The sequence below is a fragment of the Drosophila novamexicana genome, unplaced genomic scaffold (genome assembly GCF_003285875.2).
Source record: "Drosophila novamexicana strain 15010-1031.04,08,12 unplaced genomic scaffold, DnovRS2.1 tig00000024-arrow-pilon, whole genome shotgun sequence".
In the NCBI taxonomy this organism is placed as follows: domain Eukaryota; kingdom Metazoa; phylum Arthropoda; class Insecta; order Diptera; family Drosophilidae; genus Drosophila; species Drosophila novamexicana.
The window spans coordinates 3,138,417-3,163,789 of NW_020824768.1; the positions used below are offsets into that span (position 1 = coordinate 3,138,417).

The following is a 25,373-nucleotide window of genomic DNA, read 5'->3' on the forward strand; positions in this document are numbered from 1 at the left end:
CCAAGAAGCTAAGATGTGTACTGAAGCTTTCTTTTGAGCTGAAAATGAAAACTAAGAAGGGGTTTTGAAGAGATTGTCCACCAAGTTGGGGGAAAATGTTTACTGAAGCTTGATTTTCGATTGAAGCAGAGCATTCAGCAACAATTTGGAGAATCTATTAGAGAATAAAATAATGATAATAGAAAATTTTGTGCGATGCCTTAATAACAAACAGCAAACAGAAAAACAGTGACAATATAAAAAAAATGATTCTTTTTTGGGTAGCAAAAAACTAGAAATAAAAATCGTAAACGTTATGAACTCCAAGCCATGCATGTAGCCAACTTTAGCCAGCTCAATATTTAAGTAAACTCGCAGCCATTTCAAAAAATTAAACTCGCTGTAAAAAGTTGTTAAATGTTTTGCTGCTATTTAAATAACAATTGCATGTGGCAAGCAATTTGCAGTTATTTGCCTTAATTTAAACTAAGTACGCAACCAACTTTCATTACTCGCATAATCAACTGCAAAAAGTTGTTGTTGCTGCTGCCGTTGTTGTTGTCGACTCATGTGCATAATTTAAGCCAACAAACAAACAGACAAACAAAAAAAAAAGCGCTAGCAAATAAATGCGAGCAGCTGCAAACAGCGAAACCCAAAAACAAACAACAACAAAAACAATGCAAATAATCCATTAATACGTCTAATCCGTGCAATTCAGCTGCGTATTTTCATTTAAAGCCACGCTTGGTTTTTTTTTTGTTATTTCTTGCTACTTTTACTATTTGGTAAATTTCCATTGCGACTCGGTTGCAGCAGCAGCTAGTTAGAAGCGCAATAAAAAATTAAGCACATGTATTCCAGTTATGGGTTAATAACCCGACGGACTGCTGCAGCAGGAGAACGCCGAGATGCAGCAGCAGCAGCAGAAGGAGTGTTAGAGGCAGCAGGGGAGGCAAGAAATGGGAGGGGCGCAGCCTAAAGTCGCCACTTAATATTACTAGCAGCACTCGATGCAGCTGCTGTTGCCTTTAGAGAGAGGCAGAAAGAGAGCGAGAGGTAGACTGCAATGGCGGCAAATGCAAAATGGCGGCTGCCACATGATGCACGAAGCAGGACGATGGCAACAGCCAAGTTGAGCGTTGAGCATATGCATTGCATGCATATTAATAACACTAAAAACTACAGCAGCAACAGCAGCAGCGCCCACTCAGACAGTGGGACAGACAGGCAGACGGACGGACAGACAGACGGACGGAGGGACAGTGGGAACGAACGTTCAGTTGCGCTGCACAGTGGAACACGAGCGAACCGTTCACTTTTATGCAGGGCCTTTGAGTGTGTGTGAGAATTGAATTGCTTCAAGTGCCCTTAAATTGCCCTCATTACATAGACAAACACACACACATGCACATATAGACACACACACAACACACATAGACACACACACACATTCACAAACCTACACACACATCACAGTCGCCTGGCTGACAGACACTTGAAAAGTGTTGCCACAGCTGCGCATTTACAATATAGCCACGCCCACAGGACCATAGCCAAACGCCCACAAAAGCTGCACTCTTACACATGCCACTTTTCATTTCCGGCTCGGTTGGGTGCAGCAAGCCCAACTCCACCCCCGCCGCTGCTCTCGCCCAACATTACTAAACAGGAGCACTCATCTATCTACTTATGTTTTATATTTTATCTTCCTCTCGCTTTGCTTGTGCCTCGTGCTCTGCTTTTTTTTTACGCATTTCAGTCGGCATATATTAAGCATACGCCCCCGCTTGCAGCGTCTGACCGCCAAAAAGAAAGCACTTAAACGTGTTGACATCTAGCGAGAATTTTTAGTTTTATACTCTTGCCGAAGAAGTTGCTTGACTAATCTGTTTAGCTGCGCTTGAATTTGGCTCAAATATCATGTTAATCTGCTTGAAATTTCCTCTATTAAAATGTAAGTGTAGCTGCAATTCGTTGTCGAGTCTAGTTTTGCTTTTGTATTTTGTCTTGCTCGTAGAGAATATATCATTTTTCCGCTAAGCACTTTTGCTCCGCTTGGTCGTTCGTCGTTCTCGCAACATTAACTTCCGTCTGGGCTGGTCCTGTGTGGAGCCAACTAAAAGCTCAGCTGTTGGACGCAACAACATTTATGTTGATTTAATTTTTGTTTCATTTTCTAAGCATTTTCCAAATTAAAAGCAACACTGGCGACACAACACAGTCGCTGCGCAGAGCAGAGAGAGTTGAGCCATCCTTGGCATAGACTTTAGCCTGGCTTTTAATTTGGCCCGGAATGCGGTCAGCACTGGAGCGAGAGCCCAGCGAGTGCCTGGAGTAATTTGCCCCGTTGTTGTTGTTTTTGCTTCGGAAATGCACATTTATAATTTTATTACTCGGCTTTTAATTATTTTGCTGAAGCTGCCGCAGCTCAAATGCAGCTAGCAAAAACTACATGTACATAAACTTAAAGCTTGAAGCGTTGACTTTTGGAATTCTAATAAAAATAGCTAAGCATCTAAAATGTCGACACTCGGGCATCGGGGGGATAAAAAAATAAGAAAAATATATAAAATTGCAAGCAGATGACGTCACAAATGCAGCAAGCACCAGAGTTCAATTTAACGTAAATACTTTTCGATGTTCCGAGATTGCGAGAAGTTGTGGATTCTGCGGTGGGTGGGGCTAGCGGAGTAAACGGACTGTGTGTGTGTGTGTGTGTGTGTGTGTGTGTAATGGGTTGAGGCTTGGTGGTTGCCAGACAGCTGCCAAGCTGGCAACTAAAGGCGGCGAGATCGTAGTCCTGTCCGCAGATGCTTAAAAGCAAATACCACGATGCCTCTCTATAGTAAAATGCCATTGGGCTAAAACTACTTACGGGCATGCCGCGGCACAAGTTGGCATATGCAAAAGGGACATGACAGGGCCAGGATGCGCAAGGCGGCAGGCGGCAGGGAAACGAGCAGCTGACAACAAGAGTGCCAGGAATGTCGAATATGAAATGTGGCCAGATGATGCGCCAAAGTCGGAAACAGCCAAAGGAGCAGCTGCCGGCGCCGACGACGACGACGACGACGCTTTCAAGTGCACTCGAGTGCAACGGTTGAGGCGGGTGAGGTGTTTAGGAAATATCGAAACATGGTATAGCATAAGGAAATATGGGAAATAAAGAAAATTTGAAGCAGCATTCGACTGACTGCCACGCCCACATCCTAACTAAAATAAGAGTTATGACATCGTTTGCCATCTGCAACTATTTAGGAGAGCGGACAGCCGAGCAGCGACCTACCATAAAACAGGGTATAAAGCTGAAACTACAAGTCGGCGATTTATTGGCATTATCTTTCAAGCTAAATTATAGCCAAAAAAACCCCCAAGAAAATGTTTCGAAGCGCAAAGCCAAACAGCTCTGATATAAACAAAGATTTAAAAGACCAGGGAATTAAAGATGACAAACGAGTTGTTTGATTTGCATTGACATAGACTTAGTTTATGTGTACCCCAAGTTTTTATAAGCGACGAAAATACTTTGTTCTTGCCAGAGATAAGAGTTGCTTGGTGTACATTGACATAGACATACACAGCATGCCTTAAGTTCTATTTAGTTTTGAAAATTGAATTAATTTCCAAGATTTCATTTATTTTTCTTGTTGTGGCCTACAAAGTGCGAGGTCCTGCGAGTAACGAGAGCAAGATAATACCACAAAGGAGGTGAGCAAAGGGAAACTGTATTTGAGTAAAAAAAATGTTAAATTATCTTGTTATCTAATTAAAACAAAATCTTAATTCAAGTTTTTGGCAATTTCTCCAAACGTTCAGACAACAGGAAAATATTTCATAATATATTCTTGAGATGAAATCATTGTGTGGTACTGGTATAGTATTTTGCAAAGAAAGTACCTTTTTTTGATTTTGAGCTGTAACCAACTTTGAATAAAGAATAACGAAAGAGTGTATTACACATATACACAATGATCCTGCCCCTAGTTAGTTATCGCAGTCACAACTTGAAAGCCATTCAACTAACAAAGCGCAGCGTTAGCGACAACGAACATTGTCTGACCCAACGCCTGTTTAAGAGGGGGTGAGAAGTGAGAGAGACGGAAAGAGAGAGAGAGAGAGACGGACTAAGCACATTTCCGTCAAACACAATAAGTCGATAAAAAAGAAAACGGAAAAACTATTTTCCAATTTTACCAAAAATGTAGCCAAACGCCACAAAAAAAAGGGGATGGGGAAGAGGATGCAACACGAAGAGTTGCACATGAGGCCACAATGGCAAAAGAAGTTGCAAGCTGCACAAGCACAGATATGAGAGAACCCTGCCCCCGCCCCCTCCCCCTCCCCCTCCCTCGCCTCACAACACTCCGCACTAAAAAGAGGCGAATAAAAAAAAAATTGAAATTTGTAATAGCAGCTGAGGCAGCAAAAGTTGCGCCAAAAAGCAGCAGCGGGGAAGGGCGGCAAAAAAAGCAAAGCAAAAGAGAAGAAACGGAACATGAAGATGAATTATTAGGAACGTATGCAAAATGGCGCATATGCATTAGGAGAAGTGCAGCAGTATATGTGTGCGTCTGTGTGTGTGTGTGTGTGTGTGTGTGCGAGAGGCGAATAAATCAAATGTTGCAAATGTGGAAAATGCGCTCGTCCATTTTCTGACCAAGAAACACAGCGCCAAAGATAACATGCGGCGTCATGGCGGAGGGTTGTGGCAGAAGGGAAGCATGCCAAGAGACTTTGAGACATAAAATGTAAGTGTAAGTGTGTGTGTGTGTGCTTGTGTGTGTGTGTGTGCTTGTGTGTGTGTGCCTGCGTGTATATCTTGGCTGGCACGTACGCCTTGCGTGAAAGTCACAGCTGCACTTGGCTATGTTTTTAATATGCTAAGCACTTTTTTTATGCATTTTACAACACTATCAATGTGCATGCGAGTACTCGATGCAGCGACAAGTCGCAAATGTGCATATCAATGGATGTGTCAAAAACGTTGCCGAGAGTTAATAATATACTATGTATATAGTCTTGATAAAGGAGGGGAGGGTGACAGGGGCGTGGCAGTCAGCTTGCAAAATCCACTTTGACATCTCGCAAGCTGCCAGGCAAAATCCCAATGAAGCTGAAGCTGCTGCTGCAGCAGTTTGTCTGCTCGAAAATCAAATGCGACTGAGTGACTTTCTCTGTCTCTATCGCACTCTTTATTCCTCTCTCTCTCTCTCTTTCTCTGTCCCATCTCTGGCATACTGATTATGACGCAGACACACGGGCGCACTGTTCTCTTTGCCATCTGCTATGGAAGCGGTAGCTTTAGTTGATGCATTGCCAAATAGAAAATTCCAATACAAAATCAAAAGTGGAGAAATTGCACTCGCTGGAGCTGGGATCTCAACTCGACTACGTGAGCGAATGCCAGGCATTTTTAATGTAGCTGCCGAGCAAAATACTAAAACAAAATACTTGCACAAATAGTTGTGATAAAGAATAGTATACCATACATATTTTAAAGTATAAAAATCAGGACATAAAACTCGAGTGCTGTGTTAGCTTTGTAATTCTCAACTGGTGCTGGCTTACACACGCGTAAGTGTTGCATAACGATTTAATACGAAAAGCAGAGCGAACGCGTCGGATAATGAGTTGCTTTAGAGAGCGGGTCACTGAAAAATGTTGATATTACATCAGAGAAAGTGTTCAGTTCAGGAGCTGTTAGAAAGTAGACGCACTTTGGAATCAAGACTACCGACGAGCTACTCTAAAAATCTATCCAAAAATGAACTATTAACCCAACTTTTAGCCTTGGCTACAATAATCTTTGGTTTAGATATCAATACAGCCATTAAGTTGCCTGAAACTCAAACTCGTTTATTCCTTTTGTTCAGTATTACAAGTATATGTGTCATTTAATGCCAAAGAAATCTGCTCTCGACACACGTTATCAAAGTATGCAGCTTTATTTACTATAAATAAAACTAAATAAGTAGCTTTGGCTTCAGTCTCACCTTTAACCAACCAAAGGAGCGCACATTTAACTGGAAATTGTTGTACCTGTTTCGCATTTTACCTTGAACATAGGATAAACATGCATTCATAGCGATGCTTCTGCTCGAAATCCCCTAGCGCAATACCGTGACAATACTAAAAATATTTTAAGAGCCACATACAATAACCATCTAATGCGACCAGAACATGAGGCAATAACAAACTGTGAAATCTTCTCAATTGTGTGGCTGCTTTTGTGTGTCTCTCTGTGTGTGCATGTGTGTGTGTCTGTGTGTGTGTGTGTGTAAGGATTGTGCGTTAGATGGAGGTCAAAATATATTGTACATGAAGCGGAACCCCAACCCCCCATTTAATCGAGGTAGAAGATTTATGCGAAGCACGTTTCATGTGAAAGTCGTCAGCACGTTACACTCAAGAAAATCAGCTAGCAGCTAACAACACCGACACAACAGTGTTGTTAAACGCCAAATGCAATAATAGCAAACTTCCGTTTGCCAGCAGCCGAGTAAAAACCAGGACAAGGGAATGCAACAAAGGCAAAGCACTTAGTGGTTTACGTTGGCGGTTTGCACGGCTAACAGAGGGTCGAATCCACCAAAAAAAATACCACTATGCCTGGTTACGGTTCGACGGTTCAACAGATCCCACTGTCTGTACGTCTGTCTGTCTGTGTTGCCGCTGCGGTATGGTCTGCTGTTCGGTTTTCGGTAAACGCTCGCTTGAGCTCGTGCCGTGTACATGTTAGGATTATTCAGCTTTTCACACACAGACACACACGCACACACACACACACACGAGCATCGAACGTGACAATTTTCGGACAAAGCTAATGATGTGAACATGCAATTTGTATAGAAGCCAGGCAGACAGACTAGACTTGTGGAGGGGCTAGTAGAAGGATAAATACCCTGGACTGAACTCTGGACAGCTGCTAGCTAGACAAATCTGAATTGTTAATGTGATACAGATAATCTGAAATAGAAGCTCAAGTAAACAAGCCCCAAAGTATGCAATGGAATATAAATGTACTCGTCTAATGACATGACCAGAAACTTACCTGCAAAATGACAGAGAGAGAGAGAGAGGGAGAGATGGGGAGATAGAGTGAGGGAGAGTTTGACACAAAAATATTAGTCAAAATGTCAAAGTTCGTCGAGCAAAGGAAACTTTTTAATAAACATTGATTGGAACAAGCGACCAAAAAGGCAGCAGCAAAAATGTGAAGCAAGCAACAAAAAAACGTATAATAGAAAGCAAGGCAAATCGAAAACGAAAATGAGGAATCTCTGCGACAAAAGGCAAGAAGAGCAAAAGGAAAAAAAAATTACTATGATTATCAACGGAAGCTGCAGCCAAAAGATGAAGAGCAAGCTGAACAATGTGACAAGGTCGCTAAAGAGTAAGCGGGGCGGGCAACGGGGGCGTGTCTAAGAGGCGGTACGTGGCTGAGCGTGTTATAAATTAATGAAAAGTTGATGGCACTGTCAAAGGCGTCGCCGGCAAAGCAAAATCAAGGGGAAACAAAAAATCGTTGGCAATTCAAAGCGGGACGTACGTACGTACGAGAAAAGCCAAACTTTTTTCATTAACAAAACAAAATTGAGCAAAAGTTGATGTCAGGACTTATAAAGAATATCTCTCGGTTGTTGCCCAATGATTTGTCACACACACACACACACTCGCACACACACTCGCACACACACTCGCTGAGGGTGAAATGTCAACAAATGGCGGCTTGCAAAGTGTTGAAAGTTGTGTTAATGTTAATGACATTTCATTACAAACGCACAAATGTACGGGACGTGGCACGAGGGGCAGTGGGACTGTAACTTTGTGTGCGGCTTGTTGACAAAGCGCTGGACATATTTTATGCCCGCCTGGTGCGAAGGGCAGCCGGACAATAATAATACCAACAGTAGACGGCAAATTGAATAAATAAATAATGCATTAAGCATACGCAGTGTGGCGCAGCCGAATTGCCAGTACAGAATTTGCCAGTTACACTAGTTGCAGCGTAGAGCAACTGCACATTTGATGTGCTGATGATGCGCTGCCACACACACACACACACACATACACACACGAGGCTCTACACCTTTCTCTGGGGCATCCACTTCAGTTTGAAGTCTCGGCAGCGCGGCAGGCATTTCTCAACGTTGCGCTATTTTTACAATTTTAGGTTAAAATACTTAAGCCAAGTGGCAGGCAGCCCGTCATGTGAGCCATGACAGCAAGAATAAACACACAAGCACACACACACACACACGGAGGCACGACAGGAGTCTGCGCTTAAAACTTGGGCAGGCAGAGCCAAGGGGGCTGGTTAGGTTAAACAAGCAGCTGAAGCGTCACAGCGCAGCGCATCTCAAAAGGCTGCTTGATGCCAAAAATAATGCGAATAAAGCCAAGACTCCGATATGCAACTGGAGCAGGACGAAGCGCGAATACACTGCAAACAATTTTGTTAAAGAAACTCATTTAGATTTAGAAAATATATGTAAGAGCATTTGGCAGTAGAGTTTCTTATAACTTGAAATTTAAATCAAAAGGCATTTTGAACCGAAATAGTAAAACGAGTTTCGCACCAACAAAGGGAAAGTTGCTGGTTCGATTCAATCCACTTTCTATTTATTCGTTTTCAGTTGTAATCAACGATCGAAAAGCATGCAAGATGTCGCGATTGATTGATTGATTTGATCCCGGATAATTTCTTATAATATGTAAATACAATAAAAAAATAAAGAAAAATAAAAGACAAGAAGAAGGCATACCAAAAGCGAACTGAACCTAAGGACTAGGCACTGGCTCAAACGATAAATCGAATGACGGAGCATATTTTGTTTTCATTTGGAAACTTGGATATTCTCAGAATAAACGATTTCTTGTTACCTTCATATACTTTCATGTATAAATGTTGCTAAACGCTGCCTCAAAGTCAAAGTAACCCAAAAAGCTGAGTGTAGCGCGGCTTTGAAAGACACTTAGCTGACATCTCGCAAAAAACCTCGAGCTGGGAGCTCCGCACCCAGCAGAAGGTAACAAAGTAGCACACAAATAATTTTTCACACACTAATTAACATGAGCTCGGAATACGCTGTGTGCAGTGCAAATTCGGAGCATGCTAAACAGAGAACTTCTTAAAACTCAAACCCTACTTGAAATGAATTTTCTGCAATTAGATAAGTTAATCAACATATATTGCACAAATGAAATCAGTTAAGACATTATCGATTTGACAAATAAACTGTGAAAGCCACACAAGTATATTTAATTATATTCAAGTGATTGATAAACAAATGGCTCGATACAAGCCGAATATCAATGCAAACTAACTGAATTACTTGACGGCAGGCTAAGCAGTTAATATGCTGCAAGTATTTGGCAATTTAATAAATATTTAATTCGATTATGGATTACAATATTCAGCTTAATAAATGGGCCGAGAATCAATATGCAATGTGTGCTTTTATCAAATATTTAAAATAATGCCAAGCTTTGCGGCTGCTTAGTTACTCGAAATGGCTTTTGCTGAAGCTCGTTAAGCTATACATATATAAATATATATATATATATATATATTATTAAATTATTTGTGACATTTTTCTATATGTATACATATATACATATACATATATACATAAAGTTAAGAGATGTTTCACTTATAACTTTGCTGTTAAGGAGAAAGCAAGGCTATCTTCGGCAGTTGGAATATCCTTAAAAATGAATTGATATGCAAGCTTTGTTTATAACAGTATATGTAGTCCAATTTAGCACAGTTTTGTGGATATTTTAGGAGTATAGAGTATTGCTGACTTTGGTCAAGGCATGATAAGAGTAAAAACTTTATCATGCAAGTTTATTTTCGAAAGCTCAGGCAGTCACATGCCCCTTATATGTTGTAGCCCGCCAATTCCAACATATTTTTTGCCACCAACAAAAGGACGGACCTTTAAAAAGTTTCTTGATATAAAAACAGACACTCAGATACTCTGATCTAATAATATATATAAACCTTATCGAATCATAAGCTTCGCTTTTCATGCGAATGTATGTAAAAAGTAACTATTTGCTTTTGAGCACCTTTGAGTTAGAAAATGTTATATGAAATACGTCGAGTTAAATGAGATTTTTAGACATCTTGATTAGTTCTTCTTCTTTTGGACATGTGTTCTATCGCCTGAGCCCATTTCATGCTAAATAATTGCAGAGCATGAAATTGAATTGAATGAAATGCCGTTTCATGAAATTGCTCGCACAACTTTTTACACAATTTCCCTCTTCACCAATAAGAGAAATAGGAAAAAAGCCCAAACTTTGTCGCACTAGTATGTGGGTGTGTGTATATACATGTGTGTGTGTGTGTGTGTGTGTGTATGTGTGAGTGTGTCCGGCAGCTGCAACTTTTTTTTACGTTGAAAAATTAATTAAATGTTCACTGGCATTAAGTTGCACGGCTGTGAACATGCATGGAATTAGTTATCAGCGGGATAATTCAGGGTACACAGACTGGGTTTTATATGGATATGGCTTAGTTTAGGCTGGCTTGGTCGAGGTCCCAGATGACGCAAGGGCAAACCATGGCAAATCACAGCAAATGTTACATTATTTAATATAATATATTTACTGGCAGATATATATGTATATATATGTGTGTGTGTGCACAAAAAGCGTTTGCTAAGCCGAAAAAACATTTGTGAAAACAGTTTTCACTTTGTTTTACCAAAAAGGGGCGTAAGCTGCCTCCTAATTTCCCTAGATTTCAACAATTTTCCGTTTTATTTTTTGGTTGTTAAATTTGCTGGAAACTGGACAGAGACGTGCTTGGGGGTCACAGTAAATTGCAAATGATGAAACTTTGCCCATCATAAACGCCATTTTATGTTAGCCAATATGGCGTCGGACACGTTTCCGGCAATCCCCGCTGCTGCTCCTGCAGCTGGCCTCTATCCACTCGAACAAATGTGCCGGGCGTAAATTTTCACTTTTTAGTTGGGCAAACTTTTCGCCCATAACGAGGCGGCAGCTGGGGAAAAGGGACGGGAAGGGTGGTGTAGCAGGAAACGGTTTTATAGGCTAGCCAAACACTAATCGCCATATTTCTGCATCAATAACAATTACCAGGAATCATCAGGACTCTCATTTGTTATGCAAAATCGAGAGAAGAAACACACAACATGAACAACTTTGAGCCAGAATTTTTCCACACAATTTGCTTTGCTCAACTTTGAACTTTCGCACTCAAGTGGCTTTAAAATTCACAGCTCGGCTATCAGCTGGCCAGTGGATTGGGCCTCTTAACCTCGTCACCAGCGACAACAGCAGCAGCAGCAACAGCAATTGAGGTGCCCAAATGTATGTCAGCTGTTAATTAGCCGCACTTCACTAGCAGCAGCAGCAAAAAGTGTATAATAACAATGCATATTCATGGGGCGCAGCTAGTTGTGTGCGTCTGCGACACGTGAGGGCTGGAAAATATTAAAAATAAAAACAACGAGAAGAAAACAAGAAAAAATTAAATGTTATGTGACCAAGTCACGCATACGCCACGTGAGCCGCGACACGCTCTTTCGCTTGAAAAAGTCCTTGAAACATGGCCAACATCAGGATTTGCCTTTCCCCCCCCCCCCCCCCCCCCCCTCAACCCCTCAACCCACCCAACTGGCTTGAGTTAATGCTAACCCTTGCGTTTCATGTCACAATATATACAACTATATTAATGTATGTTTTGCGCTCAAAGATCGACAGACCGCGATTATACGAGGCGCTGATCCTAAAGTGAAAGCTGTCGCTTTTATTTGCATAATACAAAATAATTGGCTGCCTCTGGCAAGTGGTAAGTGTTTTATTTAGATTAGATTACAGAATAATTAAAACTGATTTTCTGATTGAAGAGCGCCATTTATATAACTTGAAGGCTGTGAACTGAGAAACTGTCATCTGTGCTCGCAAACGGAATCAATTCGACACGTTACTTTTATTGGCAAATGCTTAAGATTTCTAGAATGTTTATCTTGTTTAAACAAATTATTAGCATATGCTTTATTTCAATGTTAGTCGCTTGAGTATGATGAAATGGAAGCAATACGATGAATCGATAATCAATCGTACGACTAAGGATAAATAAAATACGCACTCCGTAATTTGAGAATACGTGAGAAATGTTGTCGATTATAAGCCTATGAACATCTATAGAAGGAAACAAATGATATATTTGAAAATAAACTCTTACATCAATATCAATGCTCATTGCTGCAATTGTTGCCCAATTCCGAAAACCACTCGACCATAACTATCAATATATATGCCCAGATATTTATTTATTTCGGCCCCATTTCTTAAGTTTTTAATTATCCTAAAAGTACGGCTAACAATCGGCATACATTTGCCAGGCAGCGTACAGAAAATTGCAGTTGGAAAATATGTGAAAAATACACAAAAGAGGCGAAAATACGAAAAGCACAACGAAGAGAAATGAACGAGCTGGTTTGCTTGTTGGGGCTAGGGTTGGGTTTGGGCTTGGGTTGGGGTTTGGTTAGTTGTTTGGTTTGTTGGATTGTTGTGCTTGGATCTTGTGCTTGGCCAGCTTATTTGTATTGGGGGCATTTTGCCAATTCATTTTCGCTTCGACTACAATTAATTAGAAATCAACAAAATGAGCATAAGGCGAAAACGGAAAACGAAAACACACACACAAGCTCGCAGAGACAAGAGCCAAGCGTTTTCCTACATAAATCTCGTTGAGCCTGAAATGGCAAAATTAAGCACACATACACGGAGAGAAATGGGAAAACAAGAAAAACAAAAATTAACATTTTTCACTTGTAAGCAGAAAAAGTAAGCAGAAAAAATAGCTGCTGTGTTGAGAAATACAACCTCCGCCAAGCAATGAAAATGAATGAATAATTTGTAGATTTGTATTATTTTCGCTGCTTCTTCTTCCTCTTGAGGAAATTTTGCTTCACTAAACGCTGCACCACAGTGTCCAATAATCATTATAATAATTTTATATTTGCCTTCGTAGCCGAAATTTCCATGTAATTACTCAAATTTGCTGCAGCTGAGACGGAGCAGAGCTTGTGGCAATTGTTCCAATCAATTCCTATAGCTACTGTTGTTGTTGTTATTATAATGATATATATATATATCCTCGAATTGGAGGAGCGGGAGGCGTGTCATTATCAACGTCTGGCCGGTGTGCCCAATATTTGTATAATTTGTCTTTATTGTCATTGACATTAGGCACATTTGTTGCGGCGATTATCTGGACAATCTTTAAGTAGGCAAACAGCTGACGCTGCTAATGGCAGCTGAGGGTTGGCGGGAGGGTGGGGCAGAACTGGGGGTTGGTTTTGGATAGCCAGGATTTTAGATTGTGCCTGGCCTGACATTTCTTTGCTGTGGTCGCGTGCTGTGTAATTTGTTTGGCTAGCCGGCAAATGAATGCAAATTGTTTCTTGTGCTGGACTCTTAATGAGCGAGAGGGGGGGTGGAGGGAGAAATACGTGATTAGTTAACGGAGTTAGAGAGTCTAGATATGTGGCCAAGTATGGTGGCATGCAGCACTTGAAGCATGCAACACATGAAATCATAAGAAAATCAGTCAAAACTATTTTATTTATTCAAAACAAATAGATTTCCCAACACTAAACAAAGATGAGTTATCGATAACTTTATCGATTATTTGCAGCTGCGCAGCAGTTTATAATCTACCTGTATAATCTGCACAATTTCTCACACTTTGTTTTCTTCACTCTCAAAGCCTAAAAAGCGTATATTCATAAATTCGCTTGAAATACTTTTTGTATTTCCACTTATTTTCCACCCCACGCGACGCAATCAAAAGGCAAAACTCCTAAATAAAAGCCAACACCTTAACAATGAAAAATAAATGATAATGAGCTAGCGTCTGGGATGCGGGAAATATATTTAAGGATTTTGCATTTAGCCAACCAAAATAACGACAAGCAGCAGCCAAGGACAATGCGCCAGGCAGGATACGCGTAATTATTTGATTATTTAATGACTGTGAAAAATCAAAAGAAATAGAAAGCAAGCAAGCAAAGCAACTCGTAGCTGTAAGAGCTTATGCAAATGAATGGGAAATGCGAAAAAGTGGACGCTGATTGAGGTAGGGGAGGTGGGCGACACTTACCACTGGCACGGGTATCACACAGTAGACACAGGGATGGCCAACAGCAGCGGCGGCAGCGACAGTTGGCAGACCGTAGGCGGCAGCGGTGGCGGCGTTCACGCACAGATGATCCGTTTTAAATATCTTTGTTGGCGGCGGCTGGGCAATCAGCGAGGAGGAGGCGCTCGAGCACGTGTACAGTGTCGATGTATAGGACGACGTCGTGGCGGCGTTAACTGTGGCGCCTCTCAAAGTTGCCGTCGATGTTCTTGTTGCTGTTTGCTTTTGCTTGGCAACGCTTGTTGCTGTTGTTGTTGCTGTTGTTGTTGCTGTTGTTGTTTCAACTGTGGCTTCGCTTGTGGGCGGCGGTGGTGGCGGCGGCGGCGCTGTTAGGTTTAAAGAGGAGGAGGTGGCGGAGATGGAGGTGGAGCTGCTGCTGATGTTGCTCTTGTCTACGCTGACCGAGGCGTTAGCCTGAGAATTTGTTAACAAACTTTCTTGTGTTGTTGTCGCTGTTGTTGCTGTTGTCGCTGTTGCTGCTGTTGTTGCTGCTACGTTTGCCGCCGCTGCTGCTGCTGCTGCTGTTGTTGTTGTTGTTCTTGCTGCTGTTGCTGCTGCTGCTGTGGCTTCTTGCTGCCGCTCTGTTTGCACAACTGTTGCCAACTGTTGACTTGCAGCTGTTGCCTCGCTCTGCTGCTGCTGCTGTTGTTGTTGCTGTTGCTGCTGCTGCTGCTGTTGTTGTTGCTGCTGTTCTAGTAGCTGCTCTGGCTGATTGAAATTAGTTAGCTTCAATGTTGTTGTGGGCAGCGGTGAGGTTTTTCTCTTGATTGACGCAATTTTAATGGCTATTGATGTGCACGTTGATTGTGAATTAATTTAACGCCTCTTTGCACAGCGCTGCTTCTCACTTTTCTAGCACTCCTTCACTCTGCGTCTCTCTAGCTATCTCTATCTATCTCCCTCTAGATTTGCCGACGACTGTCAGTTTGTTTTATTTGGCGCCTGTTTTTCCTATGCCTTTTGCCTTTCGTATTAAGTTTCTTTTCTTACGCTTTTTTCTTTATAATTTCAACGACCAGAACTTGAATTTGCCCTATTTATTTAACTCGTTTTACTTTTTACTTTATGTTTTAAAAACATTAACTAATTACTTTTTTACTTTTTATTTTATTTTTTTCTAACACTGAACACTTAAGAGTTTTTTATGCAAGTTGAAAATGTTTATAACAATTACATTGACTAAAGCACACTGAGACTTAAAGATGCAAAATTTTAGTATTTATATTTTAAGCTAAGCTTTTACTTTGCGCTAATTCAATATTTTGTTTTAGTTATTTGCTAGTTTTTATTTATTCTTGTTTTTAATTTTCTAGTTTCCTTTTTTTTTTTGTTTTTAATTTTTACTCACAATTTGCGTTATTTTTTTTTAACAATTTATTTGCAAGCTTAAAAGTTTTTTAATTATTTTTTTATTGTCTTTTTTACGCACAAAATTTTTAAACACTTAAGTCTTGATTTAATTTTGATTAATTTATGCAATTTAATTTTTTTTTTTTAATTTTTTAGTTTGTCTTTCACTTAAATATTTCTATTTAAATAATACTGCAGTTTTTGGTGTTTATTTCGCTTTTAATTTAATTTTTTTTTTAACTTTTTTAGCTTTACTCAACGGAGTTAAATTTGCTTTTCTTAAATATTTTATTCTTAACTCGTTCGAATTTTTTTTTACTTTTAATCAATTTAATCTTTGCAAGAGAAGTTTTTGCTTGAATTTGTTGCTTTCCGCACTTTTTGTTGTATTTGAAATACGATTTAGCTTCTCTTTCTATATAGGGACTTTAGACCTTTAGCCAATTTATTGTTGCTAGCTTTGAGCAGTTGTTTGTTTTACGCTAATTAGTTGCAGCACCGAACCGACTCGTGTAAATAATACTGTTGGTTTGTTTATGTTGTTGTTGATTTCCCAGACAACGGTAAACACTCGCGAGTGCATTCACTATACTCAAAAATCTCGCTTTCCTTTGGACAGAATGTACTCACAGTAGTAACAATGCGTTGAATATATATATATCTATATATAGTTGAATATTACGTATACGCACGAAAATTATTAGATTTAATTGATATTAAATTAATTTTCCTTTTTTTTACTATTTATTTATTTAAGTTTTGGGCTCGGCGCAAACACAAAATGGCGACTACTTGTCGGAACTTCACGTGATGCTGTGACAGGGCGAACTGCTGGATCAGTTGGGTCTGCTTGGATTGGCCTGACTTGACTGACTTCGCTTGACTTGGCGTGGCTTGGCTAGGCTTTGGCTTTGGCTTGGCTTGGCTTGGCTTGGCTAGGCTTTGGCTTTGGCTTGGCTTCAGCTTCGGCTCGGCTTTGCTTGGCTTGGCTGCTGCTGGTCGTGCTGGCTGGTCGCTTTCCGTTTGCGAAAATGAGGAAAAGGCGTTTAACTTAACTTGACAATCGTCGAATGGATTCTGAATTTCTCATTGAGTAAGGTTGCATGTTCAACTTGAGGCCAGCATTTGGCAGCCAGTCGGCGCCACCATTCGGCTAAACACGATGGCACATTCGTGCCAGCCGGCAAAGCGTCTTTAAAGGACTTTGCAGAATCCACAAGCTGGCGCATGCGTTGCACGCAACGGGCGTGTTGCAGGACAAACGCGTCCAGCTAGCCCCTCATTCAGCGCTGCACACACACACACACACACACACACACTCGGCAGCGACTCCTTACGGAGTGCGAATGCGGCTGGTTTTCTCGAGGAGTTCGGGCAACACGTTTTTGGTTTCCCTTACGTACATTCGGTCCAGCCCCGTGGGGCGTAACCAATTGAAATGCATCTCAGCCTACGCGAGCCGCAATTACCTTAACAACTTTGCGTTTGGTAATTGTCAACATTGAATTTAATCAGAAATTACGACGTGCCACGCAGTCCGCCAGCCCCCCCTCTCCCCTAACCCCTCCTTCAACAACAACCGACTGGCTACCTAGCTGCCCAATCAAATATAAATTTAGTATATTTTCTTGAACAAGTTGTAAGTCAAACACAGCGAGTGTACAATCAAGTTTCAACAGCAACAATTTTGGTTGAAAACTCAAACAAGAGTTGCGCCTCGAAAATGAGGCAGGCGAAAAAGGCATGCAACAAGGTGGAAAGAGTAGAAGGAGTAAAATTCATTGGAGTGTTTTCTTGGGCAGCCTATGGACATATTTTGCACAAATCAGGCATGTGCTGAGTTAAAGGTACGCGACAACTATTTTCGATTAAAGAACTTTATATATTTCACATGAAAGTGGGTAAAAGGATATGTAGGTTCTCCTAATGTCCGATGACGAGCTTGTGTCCGATCATCGATAACTTCCCCCGTTTCCAAGTAATCGATAAAAAGCGATATCGAAATTTGGTTTTTTTAGCCAGTATCTTTGGTTTAAATGGTTAGAGGCATCAAAATTTAGATGCAGTTTCTGGAGTAGTATATCAAATATATTTCATTTCATAGCAACTGCCACGCCCTTCCCCTAGCGCGAGCGGCTGTGGCTAAAAGCAGGTTTAAAACAACCCTTACTCGGGCATTCACCCACAGAGCACACTTAGTTCTTTCATTATTAAATTTGTCGAGTAGTAAAAGTGCAGGATAGTTTTATAGCTAGAAGATATTGCAATAGGCGCCTTTCGAGAAGTAAGCTGATGGAATAATTCTCTTTTGGGATGTCATTAACTCTCCCAATATGATTTCTCTCATAAATTCGACAAAAAGGTCAATAATAGATAGATAGATATATGTTTAAGTTTTTATGTTTCTTTAGCTTTCATTTGATTATTTTGCAGCGGTTGTGTTGTTTCTTGTAGCTAAGTTTTATAGTTCAAGACACAAAATCGTCTTAAACTCATTTTATAGGAGTATGTAAATAAATCTGAGAGAAAGTCTTCAGCTGAGCTTTCTTATAAAGAAAATGCACAGCAACTTTTAACATTTCACATAATTATTTATACACATTTATGAAAAATATATGAAAATATCTGAAAAAGTAGCGCAGCTTTACTGCAAGCTATGAAGCTTTAAGAACTCAATTCAGAACTCAATCGTACAGAGTCATATATGAATATAGACATATATATACATATATATACATATATATATACATATATATATATATACATATACTCAATGCTCAGGCTAGTCAAAAACTTCAGCGCTGACTAAGCGCGAATGTTTACAATTCTGTATTTTATTTACGTGTTTTTTTTTTTGCAGTTTTACATTTATTTATTTTTTTGATGTGGTCGGCATTGTTGATGTTGCTTTTTGTTGTTGTTGTTGTTGTTTTAGGTAGTATGCTGAAAGCTATTTAAATGGAACGCTCATGAAAAGCAAAAGCAACGCCGTGCGGCCATTAGAGGATGCCAAATAGACGTCGCCACAAAGCGAAGCAAGCAGCAGAGCTGAGCTGACAACGTGGCCAGTGGCAGAGTGGCAAAGGGAGTGGGCGGGGGCGGGGCATTGCCTAAAAATGCAGTCAGAGTTGGGCACCGCATTGTGCGGCAACATTACTGAATAGTTTATTATACAGATATACGCAGGTAAAGACGTGGTATCAACAGTGGGGAGGGGGGCAACATAGTGTGCTTGAGTGGGGCTGGGGGGAACCACAGCTTACAAATGTAAAACTGGCTTTGTGCGTTTTGGGCCATTTGCAGGGCGACGCAAATGCATAAAATATGCCAGATTTATGCAATGAGATCTGCGCAGAAATTAGGCAAACAGCAAAAAATATAAATAATGGTAGAAAAGAAGAGACCTTTGGATTTATTTGAGTAATGATTGCAGGTAAAGCGGCAGCTGGCTAAGATTAGGCAGACTGTGGCCTGCAAGTGTCGGAAATTGATATGCTGCGCTTGTTTGTATATGTGTGTAGGTGTGTGTGTGTGTGTTGGTGTGTGTGTGTGGCAGCTGAGCATAGAAAATCGTATCATGGCCGTAGCAAGCGGCAGCAGCAATTTTCCAGTCAACTGGGCCAACGCTGCGTATGACACATGTCGATTGCAATGTGGCGCCCCCTTGCGACCGAGAGCCGCAAGTACTGCGCCCCCTATCAGAGTCTGAAATCAGTTAAAGGCAAAAGATGGGTGCCGAAGCGATTTGAATGAATGAGTGAATGCGACTGAATGAATGAGTGACTGCTCGGTTGCCAGCTTGATTGCTTGATTGATGCACTGATGCATTTGATTGATCGATTGACTGATTGATTGATTCATTGTGGCGCTGATTGCGTACAGGCGTACATTTAATATGTTTTGTACACAACTATCAATAGTTAACCCGATTTCACATTACGACCCATTTATGACTAAGCGAACAGTTTAATTCAATGTTTGATTTCGAACTCAAATCTAGTAGTCAGCGAGCCGAGGAACTGGCTAGTATAAAGGCACAAGCCCGAATCGATTTTATAGGGAAATTGATAGAACGAATGATAAAATCTAACTTTATTATGCTCTAATTCATATAAAAGAAAACCTATGGAACAGGTCAAAATGAAGCCGAAAAAGGGGTCTTTGTGGCAACGAGAAAAGCAAATATTTAAAATAAATCTCCCCATAAATTGATCGATAACAAAAATAAAACCAACCTATCGATAAGTCTATCGATAGCACACCAGATCACACTTATTCTATATATAAACTTTATACATATCACTTACATTTGCATAATTCTGTGATCGCGGCATCTGCGGCGGTAATTGCTGTGAATTTGGTGGCGCCCTCATGTGGCCAGATGCACCACCGCCATGTCCGGGTCCACCCCCCGCCGACTGCTGCTGATGGGGCCCGCCCATTGGCTGTTGCTGCTGCTGCTGATGCTGCGGCGGCGCTGGACTATAGCGTGGATGCATTGCAAACGCTGCGGCTCTTTCTTCTTCTTTCAAATTCACGCGCGACGAATCAACTGCAAAGCAAATGACATATTAAACGTGGCTGATAAGCAAAACAAGTGATTAGAGAAAGTGAAAACCGCAAAGCCAATGGCTGCGTATAACAGTTGAAAGCAAACGCGCTGATGATTATGACACTTTGGTAAGAATGTTTACTACTAAATGCGGCTCCACAACGGCAACACTGACACCAAAGTATGTTCTCCAAACAAATAGTATGCATAATATGCTTGCATACACATTTAATAAGTGAGTTTTATAACTGTGCTTTTATTTACGTGCACACTTTAATACACTTTTCGCTTAACATATCAACAGCATGCTTTTTGGCAGTATTTCTGCTTGCGCATCGGCAACACTGCATTCGCTTCTAGCTGTTATATTTTATTGCACTTTCTGCACATGCTTCTGCCTGTGCAGTCGCCAGAGCGAGAACTTCTGAGCAGATCATTTGGTCTCTGTCTAATTTGGAATTAATTGCAGGCGGCAACTATGTTGCAATACTTGGTTTGCATGCAGCATGTGTAGAATTTTATAATGCATATCGTTTGTTGTTGTTATACATATGCCACACACACACACACGCCTGAGTGACCAAAGTTGCGAATTAAAAATAGCACACAGCCAAGTTGTATTTTTATGGGGCCAGACAACCGCCACACACACACACACAACAAACACACACGCACGCACACACATGTAAACAAATGGCCCAGACGTTGACCGGCAAAGCGTAATGCCAAAAAAAAAACCAACAATAATTATTTTCATTGACAATGCAAAATAAAAACTATGCGCTTTGTATTTGTTCCGTACGGCAACTTAATTAATTTGTTGCTTACACTTTGTTGCGCGAGACACTTTCGTTGTTGCTTTAGTTATGTTTTTGTTATTATTACTGTTGCTTATTAAAAAAATACGAACTGCAGTGCGCCAAAAGGACAATGACAGCAACGCAGCGAGCGAGAACGAGACAGAGTGACTGAAAGAGAGCGAGCGTGAGAGCGCTTTTCTGACAGCTGCAGCTGAACTGAACACGAGAGCGCACGAGAGGCAGCGCGAGAATGAGAGCGGATGCCGGCAAAGCAAAAATAAAGAGAAACAGAAGCACGCACAACAAGTGAAACACACGCCTGACTTTGCTCTAATGGCGCATTTGATAAGATTTCTGTGTTAAAAATAGCCAAACAATTTGTTTTGTCAAATTGTACGTTAATAATTAAAAAAAAAAACTTCACAAACATTTCCACACACACACACACACGTTCATCAAGTCCAACAAGCAATCTTGCATGACTGTCAAGCAGTTGTACAGTGTCTGCAGCGCCCAAAGTCAGAGAGCGTCCCTGTGATTTGTTGTTGCTTTCCGATTGTTTTTATGTCTGTTTTCGTTGTTGCTTTTCGCTGCTTATTTTGTATTTTATGCAATTTCCAATTCACAAACAGAAAGGAAATAGTAAAACAAAAAGAAACCTTAACTAACTATTGCTATCGAGTGCAATGACATGCGATAACAACAACGATAGCAACAAATTCGAATTCGCTTTCAATTAGCTGAAAGCTGTAAATTTTGTTATTGCGGCCGCTGCGAAATTCTGTTACGACAGCGACGTCGGCTGCGTTGCTGGGCGCGGGGGCCGGCTGGGGTTGGGTTGGGGTATGCTTACTATTGAATGTCAGCTGTGCGGCTGCTCTTGTTGCACGTTATAAGTTGATTACGATTACGAGATTGCGATTTTGCTCACACACGCACACAGGTACACACTCGCGCGCGCACTACCCACACACACACACACACACGCACAAACCACACACGCACGCAGTCACACAGAGTAACAAAAACTGAGAAATAACGACTCGACCGCACTTTGCACTAGACACGCGTCTCTTCTGAGCTGTTGCTGCTTGTTGAATGTTGATTGTTGTTATTGTTGCTGTTGGTGGTGGTGCAATTTGGTGTTTTGTTTTCGGTGCGGGTGCGTAATGAATTTTTATTTATGCAAAATTTACAACGACTAAATACCTTGCGCAGCGAGCGAGCGAAAAAAAGCGCAACACACACAAACCGACAGCGGCGACAGCGAAACGAAATGTATGCGAAAAGGTGGTGGATGAGAAATTGGCAAAAGCAAACACAGCCGCAGCAAAAGAGAGCGCAAGCACTGAGCGCTGTGAGCGCAGGCAAACACAAAATTGTGTTTGCATTCGTGCTCTTCTGCTTACAAGCTGTTCGCGTTCTCGCGCTCGCCCACTCTCGCACGCGCGCTCTCTCTCTCTCTCTCTCTTTCTGGCTCGCACCACAGCTGTGGGGCCGGCACCCGGCAAAAGCAGCAGTTTTGCTTTGCCGTTGTGCACTTGCAGTTGTTGTTGTTGTTGTTGTTCTTGTTGTTTTGAAAAGGCAATCGGCGCAAATAGAAATTTAAATAATTCAACAAATAGAAATAGAAACTTGCTGCGCTGCGCTGATTAAGTGCACATGTTTGTATGTACGAACACGGATGTATATATGTATGTACATATGTGTCTGTATATAACTGTGCATGGCTGCTTATGCTAAACACTTCAGCTGCGTACAATTAGGTGGCGTAGCAGCAAGCTTTTGACTGACGCCAAGCACTTGGCGGCTGTTAGCGGCATATTTAAATATGAACAGGCAGATTTTAATTAATTAACTAACTAGTTTAACTAATTTTAGTTATTTCTTTTCAAAGATTCCAAGTGTTATACTATAGTCAAATGCTTCTTGGATATAACAGCTCTTCGCTTCTGACATGCATATCACTGTCAATCATCTGTAGCTGTATTTGGGCTGGTTTTTTCTCATTCGGCTTTCATTGTTTGCATTTGCCATCTGTTTGCCCATTACGTAAATACATTCCAATAAAAAGAGGACAAACACGCTCGTCACATTTCTTCGAAACTGTTGAGCCAGCAGCTCGGTGACATTTTGAAATATTTAAATAAAATTAATATTCTCAACAAGTGCGCGACATAAAAGTGCGACACCCACACATGAGCATTATCCCGGTTTCGCATAGGGGCCCCGCCGCCCCCTTTTTGCAGTCCCGCACAAATCGCACCCACGGCTTTGGCACATAACAAAGGACTAAAGGACTAAACAAATGATGCATGACGACAACAAGCAAAGAAAAAAGTGACACCCACTCGCAAACTTACGCACACACGCACGCACACACGCACACAGTGTGTAAACAATGCTCTCTGCATATGCTTACAACAATAAATTACAACAACAATGGCGGCAGCGGCAACAAAGTCGTGCGAAATTTGAAGAATGAGCAAAATGAGCAAACAGCAGCCCAAGCATAAGAAGAAGCAGCAGCACGAAATGTAATGGAACACAGAGAGAGAGAGAGAGAGAGAGAGAGAGAGAGAAACAGAGCGAGAAGAGTCATGCAAAGAATTTAAATTTATACAAAATATGCAAATTTAATGACACTATCTTGATATGCAAATGCCAAATGGCAGCAAAATACAAGAAAAATGGCGCACAACCAAAAAGCAAAGGGGCAGAGGAATAGAACAAAATGGAGCAAGAAATCAAAAATACCAATACTCACACACACACATACACACACACGCACACACTTACAGACACAGCCTCTGTAGCACACAATGGAAACACTTTCGCTAAAACGCATGAAAAATAACATATTATGGAAATGCTAAGGGCCACGTGCACGTTGAGCGGGGTTTGGGGGGAGGGGGACTGCTGGCAACAGCGCCTCTTCGGCCAAAATGGCGACGCGTTGGCATTTTCATTAAGTTTGGCACCATTTTTTTTTGCTCTTTTGCCTTCCTCTTTGTGTTTTGCTCCCCGGCCCTTGGCTTGCTGGCAGCACATTCTTGTCGCGCTGAGAGACAGGAGGCAGCCTGCTACGTGACCGTAAGCAATTTACGGTGTTGTAGCAGGGAGCTAACCCCCCCCCCCCCCCCTCCCACCACACATCACACACACACACACAGCTAGCGGACACTGCGTAATCGCATCAGAAAAGTGAAATGTCAGCTGTTTTGCAGCGTCGCCTTTCCATCATCTTCCTTTGGCCAAGCTGAGGCAGCTGAAGATGCTCAGGCAACTGCCTGGAATGCCAACTAGTTACAAAAATAGTTTTCTAAACAACGGAATGCACGGCCGGAATGCAGTGTCCAACCGGACAACGAAGCGCGTGATGGCGCGTGATCCAACTATAATTTATGGCCTTGGCTTGCCCCGTGTGAGTGAGAGCGGGACGGCGAGAGTGTATGAGTAAATAAAATAGTGCAAGTTCAGCTGCTGGCGTGCGGGAGTAAGCAGGAGAGCTGCACCACTTACCCGTCCAACTGTTTTAATGTGCAAAATGGCGCATAAAACCGTTTAAGTGCAAATGCAGCTGGATTTGTTAGTTGAATTTACGGTAATTAAGAGATTCTATGCAACATAATTGTGAAAGTAGCCAAGGTAAAAAATTGAGAAAGTATGATCACAAAGTTACAGACTGAAGAAAATATCTCTCGAAGATCTATTATTGTAGACAACTAGCTAACTTAAGAGTTGAGAAAGTATAATCACAATGTCGTTATAGACAGAAGAAGATCTCTTTAGTCTAAAGAAAATATATTTGAATATATTTAAGTACGCATGAACTTATTGTTCTTAGAAATTCGAAACTTATGATCATAAGGTCGTTACAGACAGAAGAAGATCCCTTTAATCTAAAGAAAATCCACTTTTGTAGACATTTATTTAGAAATTAAAAATATCTGTTTAATCTCAATCTTAGAAGTTACAAGAGTTAGAGCAACGATGTTTGATATGCGAGCGCGAGAATGTAACAAGTGAATTCACTTACAGTCTACTTATAAATAAATATTTATCTGCATTGAATACCATGAAGCCGTATAAACTAGATCATCATATGTGGCATAATTATGCGTGCACATTCGAGAAGTGCAACTGACTTACCGAGCATAATTATCCCAACTAATTCCCATGCATTACTCAAATAACCATTGAGTGTTGGTGTAAAATTAATTTGACTTAGATATCATATGGGGCGGGGGTGGTGGGGTTTGGGGCTTATTGATGTTGATGTTTCATATGCCAATGGCTTCCGCAACATTTCCCCCGTCGCGCATTCACGCGTAATTACCTCAACAGCAGCAAATGCAAGCACACGAAGGAGATGAAGAGGAAGAAGAAGCAGTAGAAGTGGGAGCAAGGCGGAAGGATAAGCAGCCACGGGACTTGGAAACTGCCGCTGGCAGCGGGACGAAAGCCAAAATGGCGTCGTCGCCAAGACATCGTTAAATTAAAT

The 25,373-nt window shown here is 41.2% G+C and overlaps 1 protein-coding gene across 10 annotated transcripts in view; it reads right to left on the reverse strand.

The window, feature by feature from the left end:
• The window catches only part of LOC115771299 (protein alan shepard), a 158,841-nt gene extending 136,987 nt beyond the window's left edge, over positions 1-21,854 (reverse strand). For 2 of the 10 annotated variants that reach the window (XM_030716933.1, XM_030716928.1), the window contains exons 1-2: positions 20,898-20,934; positions 19,825-20,069 (exon numbers count right to left, since the gene is read on the reverse strand). In XM_030716933.1, the coding sequence (XP_030572793.1) occupies positions 19,825-20,016 (192 nt within the window). In that variant the 5' untranslated portion in view covers positions 20,017-20,069; positions 20,898-20,934. Of the gene's footprint in view, positions 1-19,824; positions 20,070-20,897; positions 20,939-21,722 lie in introns of those variants that run through there. The other 8 variants (XM_030716929.1, XM_030716932.1, XM_030716931.1 and 5 more) reach the window with 6 other exon arrangements.
• Between the last annotated feature and the right edge of the window lie 3,519 nt (positions 21,855-25,373).